General features: G+C 39.9%; 1 protein-coding gene across 1 annotated transcript in view; it reads right to left on the reverse strand.

Annotated features, from left to right (window-relative positions):
• The window catches only part of LOC139289917 (CUB and sushi domain-containing protein 3-like), a 201,014-nt gene that overhangs the window by 129,939 nt on the left and 58,860 nt on the right, over window positions 1-12,215 (reverse strand). Inside the window, exons 9-18 of the mRNA XM_070911585.1 lie at window positions 9,877-9,964; window positions 8,935-9,059; window positions 8,328-8,449; window positions 5,744-5,847; window positions 5,267-5,379; window positions 4,760-4,942; window positions 3,709-4,035; window positions 2,979-3,173; window positions 2,449-2,587; window positions 1,213-1,400 (exon numbers count right to left, since the gene is read on the reverse strand). Coding sequence (XP_070767686.1) covers window positions 1,213-1,400; window positions 2,449-2,587; window positions 2,979-3,173; window positions 3,709-4,035; window positions 4,760-4,942; window positions 5,267-5,379; window positions 5,744-5,847; window positions 8,328-8,449; window positions 8,935-9,059; window positions 9,877-9,964 — 1,584 coding nt within the window. The remainder of the gene's footprint in view (window positions 1-1,212; window positions 1,401-2,448; window positions 2,588-2,978; window positions 3,174-3,708; window positions 4,036-4,759; window positions 4,943-5,266; window positions 5,380-5,743; window positions 5,848-8,327; window positions 8,450-8,934; window positions 9,060-9,876; window positions 9,965-12,215) is intronic.

Raw genomic sequence — 12,215 nt, forward strand, 5'->3', positions numbered from 1 at the left:
GTGAAACATAATAAGACAAAGGCACTTGTGGTCTGCTTTCAGTCAATAATACAGACATAATAACAAACTCTGTTTTATGAATCACATCTGAGTGACAAGGGTAATGGTCCTAGTGCAAACAATCGTGAAAATATATCACACTATGTCCAGAGTATTTTTCTGTTTGATTTTTCAAAGACTACCACTCCATGCATAATGATGTGGAAAGAATAAAAACGCAAACTCCCCTGAGAGCAGAAGATTTTACCCAGACGGTAGTTATTCAGAGTATTCGATTATGTACCTCTGAGAGCTAATAGTTCTCCCTCCTCGCCCAGATTTTCTTAGTCAGTCTGTGCACTTGAAGACAACCTTCCTCCTCTAGCTTGCATCTTTAAACTTGGGGCTACTGGTGCGCCTAACAAGGGAAGGTAAAGTGCCAGAACACATTTGGATAGCAAAACAGTGAATCTGGGAACTGGGATTTAGGGCAGGTCCCTTCAAGTCCATTGCTGACATAAATTCCACAATTCCAATGAACTCTTTGCTATTTACTTTCAGTATTTGTTTACATCTACAGCACAATGATAATCAATAAGCTGCACTGATTAAGATGTACAGCCGACTTTGTCCTGCGGTTTGGCTTTTATTTCGCCCCGGAGCCATTCCCTAGCCTCTCAAACAAAAGGCCTTGCAAACAATGGGAGTTTCAAACTGCTGCTCAACGTGAAATAACTGTGTGAGGTACTTTAGATTTTACATGAGTGCTAACATAAAACTGACAACAGCAGTGTTGACATCGATCTCCCTCTAAAATGAGCAATGTTTAAAATTCTGTAGTCTCACTCTTGAATTTTTATCCCCGTACCTAAACTGAATACATTTTGTTTCATGCTGAGAACCGAAGCTCAGTGAGTCAAGTTGTATAATACTGGTGCTCCTGTCATGAAATCCACCTCAAACACATCCTCAGTTTGGTCTTGGCACGTAGTTTAGGCAAGTGTTACAAGAAAGGCAGACCTATTTAAATTTGGAGTGAATAATCATCGCATACTTGGACTTTCATCTCTTTTTTTCTTTCCTTTATTTGACATATCTCTTTTAAAACTGATTTCTTAAATCCTCTGAACAGTAACAAGAATATTTGTTTACCATCCCAAAGATATTTTGCATTCATAACTCATCCAGTCTCATGTTTTGCAGTGCATGCAGGCAATAGTAGCATGCTCTCACCTTCATAGAATATCTTGAAGCCGCTGTTTGATCGACTGTTATCGGTGGTGAAAAGCAGATACAGAAAGTTACTGCTACTAAACAGGAACTGAGGGACCTGGGTTCCATTAAACGAGCCAATCAAAGGAGAGAGCAGGTTGGGGCCGTCATGCACTTCCAGGAAGTCATAACTGAGCTCAGTTTGAAACCTGAAAGTAAAGAGAGCAGAGAGAGGGAGTTACAGAATAGATAATTATTTGTATTCAAAACAATACTTGACAGTGCTTTAACAGATTAGTCAGTTTGAAGCCATTTAGCCTGTTGTGTCCGCAGAGAAAACAGTCTAATTTTGAGGAGATAAATGAGAAGAATAGCTTGCACGGCAAGTGCTCCAATTATAGCAATAGTATAAGATCAATGAGTGTCTTGGAAATCTGACTTGGTATGGATCCGTGGTCACCCTCAGGTCTCTACATCATCAAACAAGTGACAGCACAGAGATCCAATATCACTGTTGGTATTGTGGATAATGCAAAGAGCTTAAAAGAAGAAGCATATTGACTCCCCAATATAATGCCACTATCAACTGCATTAACTAGGCATAAGAAAACTTAATTCTAACAAATGTTAAGTAAAGAGGGGCAAAAAGATTTGGGCTCATTTCACAAAAAAAAAAAAATCATAGGTAAAGTAGGTCTTTGTTTCTTCACAAAGGAGTGTGTCAGCACTGAGAAAGCCTTGATTATAAAATATGAAAATTTCATGGTTTTGCTTCTTAAAATGGTAAGAAATAAGATCTTAAAGCAAGACAAATTTTTTTCTTTATATTGCAGTTCTCTGAGGAAGTGAGCAGGAGCCAGTAAGCGAAATAAGGAATTACTCGAGGCTTTCAACATTTTTGGAAACTAGGTCCAGGACTGCGTTCCACCTCCTCAGACTTTCTATTTCTAACTCAGAGGCTTCCAGGATTAAGGATATGCCTTCTGTGTTTGTGCACATATACAGTGTGTGTGTAAATTCACATGTTATGTGTGTGTGTGTGTATATACGCAGAGTGTGTCTGTGTTTGGTTGAGTATAGTAGAACTCACATGTGGTACAGTAGGTGGATATACGTACATAAGGGATTGTGAGCGGTCTCAGATTTTTGTCTGTGTCTTTGTGTGTGTGTGTGTGTGTGTGAGCGTGAGCGTGTGTGTGTGAGTTGGTATGTATCTTTGTGAACACAGCCGAGTTGTTGCAGCACTGTCATACAAACCTGTCAAAGCTGATCTTGATGGAGCTTCCCGGCTCGGCCTCAATGACCCACTCACAACTCAGGGAGTCTTTGTAGTAGCCTGGCCACCCCGGGGAGAGGATGACACCAGATGGCCCTGAGTAGTGGCCCCCGCAAGGAGCTGGAGGAGCAGGGAGGAGGAGGAATGGTGGGAGGGACGGGGAGGATAAATATATAAATTAAAGATATAAATAAATCAGAGGAGAGGAGGAAAATAGATAGAGAAAAGTTGTTTCAAAGATAATGCCATTCTGTAATCTTTTTGTACCCACATGAAAAACATTGAAAGAAAAGAAATATAAGATGAGTCACTAAAGGGCTGGAGTTACACAAATACCTGAAAATAATACGAGATAAATGTAGCCCAGTTTGGGTGGACTGCATGTTCCACATAACCCACTCACATTTCTTTTTAAATCAAAATTCCCTCTGTTCTGTCTTTCTCTTCCTAACTCAATAGTTGGCATATCTGTCCACCAACCACAGAATTATTAGTTATTCCATTTCAGTACCTTCACATTTGGGAATGAGTCCGCTCCACATCACCTTGGCTTCCTCCAGATGGCATGTGATGGTGTCAGCCCCCTGAGTCTTGATGAAGCCCTCCTCACAAACCACAGAGATGGAGCTCCCCAGTTGGAAACTGTCCCCAAAGCGCCTGGCATTCAACGGTATGCCAGGGTCAGGGCACTCATTACGTCCGAAAGCTTGTAATGAGAAGAAAGAGAACAAGATCTAGTGACAAACGCTCTTGTGTGAATGAGAAATGGGGTCTTTGAGGAGTAGGGAGATAAGGGAAATGGATGTAGCTGTCCGTAGAAGAGAAAAAAAACCTAACAGAGGTCTGCTCTGTACACCTGAGGGTGACAGTAACCTCTGTATTTAGAGCTTGCTGTGCTTCGCCAGGATAAAAAGAACTACCGTGGCTGCTTTTGTTTTGCACTTGTATTTTACACAGAACAAAGGGACAAGAGCATGCTTTGTGACTGAGAACATGCACATTCACACACAAATTACAGATCCGGCTGAAGTTCATCTCATCCTTTACTATTAATAAGATATAAGATGTAATTTGTTTGCACTTTACTATATAGAATTTTCCTTTCTTTGGTTAATTGTTTATAAGTTTTTTAAAAAGTGTAGATATTTGCTTTGAGACACTCACACTAGATGGATGCAATTATTTGTTTATAAATTCTTTATTATGATACGATCGTTTGGATTGATCAAACAGTCCCTTACTGCTATAGGTGATGTTGAATCCTCGCCCGGACATAGAGTGGTCAGCCTGAAACTCCAGCTGTAGCACGTTGCTGTTGGACGTCAGGTGGGAAGGAACTTCGGCCCCTGAGAAGCGCCCTAGTATTGTGGCTCCAGACTGGTCACCATCTTTGATAGTGAGGAAGTCATAGGGAGGCTCCAGGTCAAAGTCATTGAAGGCCAGGTGGATTCTGGTGCCAGCCTCCGAGATAATCAGCCACACGCAGTTGAGGTTGTTTCCATAGCCTTCCGGGTAGTCAGGAGACAACACCGTCCCCATGGGAGCAGTGAAGTTGGAGAAACAGGGGACTGTGTGATAGAGGGGGCAAAGTATATTAGTAATGATTAAAATACTTAAATATCCCTGCTTAGGTTATTTGTTTTACAGCAACTCTCCCTGGCCACATGACAATCTCCAGTGCGGATTCTGCCATGACAGGATCAGGTACAAAGTTCAGTACAGAACAATGTCAGTACTGAATAACTAGTTCAGCAATCCGGAGACAGCACTGCTCCCATGGGTGCTGAGTAGTTGGAGAAACATGAAACTGTAAGGGGGATGGAGCACTTTGGAGTTAGTGTATAAAAATACAGACATACAGCAATAAAGGTGCACCGGAATACTGCACACTGTCCCAATGGACACAGTTAACTTGAAGACACAGAGTACTAGATTTTTGTTATGGATATGGGTTAGGTATAGTGAAACTCACTGGAGGGGTTTAGGTTGTCTTGAGAAAGGACAATGTACAGTATAATGCAGGTTTCCCTTCTCCAGAGTATTTGTGTAGCGTAATAGTGTGTACCCTACTTTCTTCTCTTTCAAATCAACCACAAATAACAAGAAACACCACATGCTATCAATTTCCCATTTTAGATTATGTATATTGCTGTTTACACACAACACACGGCATGGTCATTTAACAACACTGTAATTAATCCTCCAATAGCTCAGTGTCATTGTGAACTTTCCAAGCGCATAAGTAATTGCTTCATTTGCTGTCATGAAAAAAAAAGCATGTATTGGACTCACATATGCAGATGGGGATATTAGCCGACCACTGATTGTTGTTCTGGCAGGTTATCATCCGTTCCCCGATGAGCTCAAATCCAAACTGGCATTCAAAGCGCAGAACATCTCCGTTTAAAAAGCCACTACCCTCTTGGTAGCCATACAGAGGTGTACCAGGGTCACCACAACTCTCTTTGTCAATTTCTGTGGGTGAGGGCAGGAGAGGAGAGGAGAGGAGGACGAAGGGATGGAAAGAGGGGAAAGTAGAGGATTGAGTCAAGCCAAGTACTTTGAGGTACTTTTTTTTCTTTAACATTATCTATAAAGGTCCATGTGAAGAGTCTGAGAGCCTGGTCAAGGAAGTTTTCTTTAGAAGAAGATAGAGAAGAGAGTGAGAGACAGGCAGACAAACCGATAGAAGGACAGAAAGGCTGACAGGAAAATGGACTCTTTACTGAACGAGAGAGTCTCAGACACAGACATGAATGCAGACGGTGAGAGATGATATCAGCACTAAAGCCTGTGTACCTTTATAGTTGATCTTGAAGCCAATCGAGCCCACACTCTCATCAGACTGGAGATGAAGCCACATCTGATGGGACATGCTGACAATCAGGTCTGGGACAAAGCTCCCAGTCAGCCTGCAGACAGGGCAACAACAAAAGTTACAATACTATCAAAGCCCACTTTTCAAACATTATCTCATCACACAGTGTATTTTAAATAATGTCCAATGTCATGTAAAATGTATTGAAACAAAAAGACATTGTGCTATATACATAGTGTAACAGCATAACAGTAATTATAGGGCATTACAGTTTGTTTCAACAAAGCAAGCCTTCATTTAAAAAGGGGCTGTCACTGAATTTATTCAAGGTTTTCTGCATATCGTGGCTTCACAACATTATGTAAAATAAAATCTAACCAGTTCTGCAACATATTTGATTGCATAAGCAATATTATAGTACAATATATATCCAATGAAGTAATGTATGTAGTACTTACACTTGTATTATTGTTTTAGAATCTCCCACTTCCCCTCCGTCTCCGATAGTTAGCGAATCGTACCCAATTTCTAGGTCGAACTCTTCGAAGTTGATCTGAATAACCTATAATAAAATATAAGTCACTTTCATAATCTGTCCTTTGATAAGTGTTAACATGCAGCATGGCAGTGCTTATGAGTATTATTTTATATCTACGAACATTCCTATTGGAGCAGATATATCCGAGTCAGTCAATGTAGGGTGCAGATAGTTTGTGTACATATGTAAACATGTTAAACAATTTGTCTGTCAGCAACATTTTATAGATATTCATGAACACACAAACAAAACTACGAGTCTGAAAGCCCCACCATCTATACCTGGAGGCCATTCAACTGTACCCAAGTGATACAAAGCCACATCTCTACCGACCCACACATTCTGAGTCGGTCTTATTCATTGTATTCACTTATATAAGCCAAACCCTCAATCAGATGAGCAGAAATTCCAAATGCTACCCAAGTTTTATTAACAAATAATCCACCAGCTCATTTATATGAAATTCATAACATGGCTGCTCATTTCTATAACTTTGCCTTTAGGGAGAGTGTTTCTGGAGACAGCTAAACTGAAGGAGGCAAGCCTATGTAATGTGTTACACATTTTTGCAAACAGACAGCAACATGTTTGATCAAACAATCCTGTAAAAACCTAAGACTTCCTCCGATGTCATAATTCAGATAGCTGCATAATATCGCCTATACTTTTATGAATTATGCAGAAACTACCCCTAAAACTCAAGTCAACAATGGCACAAAGAGAAAATGGAAGGCAAACATAAAACTCAACTCACATCAAATTTGTGACTGTTTATAGAATAAGGCTTTGACAAATAGTGCATGTCCATGCCATACTGCCCCGCAAACAAAGGACACCACAAACATCCTTCAAAGCAATATAGAAACTGACAGCAGCATCTCTTCACATTACTTTAGAGCACAAATCAAATACAAAGAACCAAAAATGGCAGGGCAAATTTATGAGTCCAAAATTTTTAATCGCCTGTCCACATTCACCCTTGAGACATCTTTGTCAGCTGTCACTGGTGTATCTTTTTTTCCCTTAACAAATGCACTTAACATCACAAAAGATGACATATTAACTGATCACACTGGCAAGAGCTGCTTTCACTAATAATAATCATGTAAAATTGAGTCTACTACAGAGACAGTACACAATAAAGCCACATTATCCCAGCCTACACTTTGCCTACATGGATTAGTGATGAGAGACAGGATGTTGTAATGACGTGAGTGTCACATCTGCTGATGACAAACATATGATGGCTGCTTGCTCATCCTAAGCATCCCTTTCTCTGGCCATGGGGAGGACAATGTCTGCACAATATCCATGCATAACAGGCTCATTACAATGCACGCATAAGCATAATTACCATAATAACACTAATGGACCAAGTTTCAGTGCCAAGTCAATGGCTTGTTTGCCTAGGAGAGGGCACGGCGGCACAAAGCTATGGCACTTGCCAGTCCTAGTGAGTTCTGAATGAGTGCTAGTTGGTTAGTTATTGTTTATTATCAGGATAGCACTTAGTTGACACCCCTGTGTATATGACTCACTGGAATACCAATAGAGAGCCAGATTTGATGTAGGAGAGCAGTAATGACCATTAGGAAAACAGCTTTGACCTCTTCACTTTGGGGAAAAGCTGGCCTCATTCGATCATTATTTCTCTCCATTTCTGTTACCCCTGATGAATGAAGAGAATCGCTCAATTGCCAACAGCCGCGGTCAAATGGGTGGTCTAGTGAGAACCGAAATGCAATCCGCTACATCTATGTACATTAATGAGGGACAGTAACAATGAACTTAAGTCAAAATACATGCATATTCTATGTAACCTTTTCCCACCTTGGGAAGCCCTTGGAAAATAGATGCATACATAAATACGTATCCAGGGAGGGGATGCCTGGACAAATGCTCTACACTGCAGGAAGGGAGAGTTTTCTAATGTAAAAAGGTGAAGGTTTACGTGCTGGGGAAACAGGAAAAGATTGTCCATTTGTGTTTATTATATAACTAATGAGGGACTATTGCACTTATTTACACCAAATTACTCCTCCTTGAACTCCTTCTGAGCCATTATTTTATCTTTATACATACGATGTGTACACTGAAAAGAGACTACTCTGAGGTAGTATGGAATTGCAGGTAAGGATTGCACTTTTTCTCTCCTGTCAGATTATTACTTTCACCACCTTTAAGGGAAACCGTGGCCCTCATCATGCCTCTAGTCTATATCTGCAGTATCTGGTACTTTTATCTTGGAAGTAACTGCTTTCTTTATGCTGTGAAGCAGATGTAAATAAGTACAACACAAAACTTAGGTTGTACTGTGCACTGTTATAGCGACTGTAAGTGTGTGTTGTGTTTACTGTATCTAAGAGTAATTGGTCAATTGAGACAAGGGAAGATGAGAAAAATTATTCTTGATCCAAAGGCCTATTATTATTGGGTCCTCACATGACAACAGGGGTTTTCATTAGACTTGATCCAAGAGAAGACCACTGACTCTTTTTTACTACCTTGTTTGGATCGCTGGCCGTGATGATCCACACACACTGGGAGTTACTCTCATACTGGATAGGGAAGTTAGGAGATGTAAAAGTCCCAGAGGGTCCCTGCAGATTCGACCCACAGGTTTTCACTGCAACAGTATAAAAATAAACATGAAGACGCAGACGATATACACATTAAGTAAAGACAGATTAAAAATATCCTTGATCATTTGAAAAAACATATATATATATTAATATACAGTATACAAAGTATAAATCATCACTACAAAACCTAGAAATCAGTCCTAGGAATATAAAATTCACAATAAATATGCTCAGAAAGCAGAGCAATAACTCCTGCATTGTAATATGACAGAAAGGTAATATATTGTTTGCACAAGTAGAGAGAAGGTCTATTAGCTGCATTTCCATTAATCAAATTCTAAAAGGTGCTCCAGGTATTACGAAACAGAAAAACCGGCCGAGCATTTTGGAACGGAAAAGTAGAGTGCTGCAGCAAAGGCTTTCATACATAATTAACAAAAATGAACTTTCCTCTATCTGCATAGAGCCTATATCCAGAGGCACCACCTTAATCAAACTGTTTTATTAGCTCTTCAGAAGCCTCGCTCACCCTTGCAGACAGGTCTGTGGTCGCTCCAAGCAGCAAAGACTTCGGCTACGCGCTGGCAGGTAATCGTTTTGGAACCTTGCAGCACATGGTCTTCGTCACAGGTAAATTGAGCAGTTGCTCCGATGCTGAGAAGATAAACACCATTAATGGCTGAAAAAGCAATCAATTTCTCAAAAATGACTCTTGATGAAATATCAAATTCATTATTCATTTCATGTCATTCATTCATTATAGCTGTGTTCATTTATGTATTACTGTCCTCAGTCTCCATACTTACAGTACACATGTCCCAGTTAGAAATAAGAAACAACAATGCCCTTTAATACAGTGAGCATTTTTTGCACATAAACTGATTAACATCTCAATTACGTTCATACATGAATTCTAAACATGAAATATATTGCAAATTTGAGCTAATAGCGTCCAGTGGAGAGCGATCTAAGACACAGAGGGTATATATTCACATGGACAAAGAAACATGCAGTTAGCTTAATCTCAGCATCCAACTGGCTCATTTTTAGAACGAGAGAGTTTCTAAAGCTGCATGAGTTCACAGTGTAGCATTCTGTACTCTGTTTAAGACTAAATGTGATCAAAGTCTGCTACATGTCAAAATAAATAGTCTGAAAGTGGATATGTTTGTTTTTTTCGGTACCGCACACTATTCGCAAAGGGACTCTCCATGACTCTAGTAAATACATCAAACATTATGTGAAATGTGATGGTAATATAAGTTTCAAAACTGATGCAGGTTGACGTAACAAGATTAAAACTGGGATGTGCACACACATTTAGTTGACTTAATAGAATGTGACAGTAATACTTGGAATATGCTGCATGTCATACAGCTGAAATTGGATGGAGAGCATGTTGTCCCACTCCTTAACTCTCCTCTACACAAATCTGAGCTCCGTCACTTCAGCTGCTGCAGCACCAACTCACCTGAAGTCAGAGCCGCTCCGTTTGCCATTCTCCGGCTCCCCTGGGTCAGGGCAATAATTAGACACCTGTTTGATTCCTCCTTCATTCACTGGGTGAGAAAGAGAAGGACCAAGAACGCTGTGAGGGAGACACTTTAATTTCCAAAGCACTGTACTTTGAGAAAACACCCACTGCAGTGAACAGCACTTGAATATAGCTAACTCTGTCTGTTTGCATGTTTAGTAGTTATGTTTGGAAACAGAATTTGGTTCCAAGAATCACGTAGTTAGACAAATCGACCTCATCTCTCAATGTCAGAGACTCTCAACTGCCAGTTATTTGGCAGCGCTGTTGTGAATACACACTCGTGTTGTGTGATATCAGAGTGAGTGCCAAGGGTAAATGCAACTCTCTCACCTGAGCTAGACAAAATACAGGGAAATATATCTGCGCCCAACAGGGACTAAGAGGATTAAATAACCTTCAACTATCAATTGCAGGAGCTACAATAATCACTCAGTGAGACTCTCTATACATATTAATAGTTCAAGTACACAAGATTAAGCCTTGTAGATATGGTTTCATATGGAGTGTAGCCTTTACTATGGTAGGAAGGTAGAGAGTTGGCGGAAAATAGTTCAGTGTTTTTCTGTGTTCTGACTTTTAACAAGCTCACATTATGCCCCCTCACATTATGAGCTGTATATCAAACACTGCATGCACTGGAAATGAAATTCATGAAATATGTAGTATCATAATTATCATTAAGGTTTGTTGTAATATTTGCAATAAGACATCACCCCCCACACACACACACAAAGCCCCTTCCGTTTTAACGTGAGAAGCTCTACCGGTATGGTTCTCTTCTTTGACTTCTTTCAGGGAGTTCATTAGCTTTGAAGTTAATTGTTGCGGGTTATAATACAGTTATGGGTTCAATTATATGCAATGAATCCACAAGGCATATGAAGCATCTCTTCATAGTCTTTTAAATTATATACAGTATTGTCTTGTGGAAAAGATTACAGCCCTCTGCATTATTCATGTCTCCATGCAATGCTGAATCTATGACACATAAGGTAATAAAGATTACAACCTGTTATCATTGAAGTGTTTAGCACACTGTGGAGTTAGAGGGAATTGTGTTCCAGATTTATGTTAATGACGGAGCTCCGCAAGCAATTAGAATGCATTCGCTTCGGTCTGAAGTGTACACAAATCATCTGACAAGTGAGTGGTCACTCAACCTTGACTACTGCTGTGTGTGTGTGGATCACACAGTGCATGAACATAAGTCAATCTGATGTACTGCTTAAATAGTACAGAATGAGACGGAGGGGGTTTTGGCTGAAACTGTTTAAATTTAGCGTTTTGCTGCAATATACATAACTAGGCCTGATCTAGCATTTCTGACAGGACAGGAAGTCTGGGACTGCAGGGGAAATACAGTTCCACTAGAAAGTTTGTGAATCCTTCAGAATTTTCTGTATTTCTGCATAAGTGTTGCCTAAAATATGATCAGATATTCATTCAAGTATAAAAATAGATAAAGAGGACCCAGTTAAACAAATAATACAATGGTTTGGGGCTGCTTTGCTGTCTCGGGACCAGGGCAGCTAGCAATCATTGACAGAACTATGAATTCTGGATTGTCCCAACAAATTATACAGGACAGTGTCAGGATATCCGTTCATAAACTGAAGCTCAACAAAAGGTGGGTCATGCAGAAAGACAATACCCGAAACACACAAGTCAGTCTACCAAAGAATGGTTAAAGCAGAAAAAATGTAATGTTTTGGAATGGCCGAGTCAAAGTGCAGACCATAATCCCACAGAAATGGAGAGACCTGAAGAGAGCAGCTCATGCAAGGAAGCCCACCAACATCACTGAGTTGAAGCAGTTTTTAAGGAGGAATGGGTCAAAATTCCTCCAAGTTGTGATCAACAGTTAGAGAAAACGTTTGGTTGAAGTTATTGCTGCTCAAGGGGGGGTCAAACCAGGTACCGAAAGCAAAGGTTCATATACTTTTTCCAAGAAGATAATTAATGTTGGATAATTCTTCTCAATAAAAAATGAAAAAAGTATAATGTTTTTTTGTTATTTGTTTAACTGGGTCTGCTTCATGTATTAATGTTTGAGGACTTGAGATGAAGATCTGATCACATTTTTGCAGAAATATAGAAAATTCTAAATGGTTCACAAACTTTCTAGCAGCACTGCAGGTCATCAGAAAGAAAAAGAGACTGCACTTCTGCAAAATCTAGTACTGTAGCTTAATTCCTTCACCAAATGATGCAGCAAAAAAAGAGACAAGAAAGAAACAAAGACCCAGAACGCAAGCCCTACATAAACAAAAAAA

The sequence above is a fragment of the Enoplosus armatus genome, chromosome 9, assembly GCF_043641665.1.
Source record: "Enoplosus armatus isolate fEnoArm2 chromosome 9, fEnoArm2.hap1, whole genome shotgun sequence".
NCBI lineage: Eukaryota > Metazoa > Chordata > Actinopteri > Centrarchiformes > Enoplosidae > Enoplosus > Enoplosus armatus.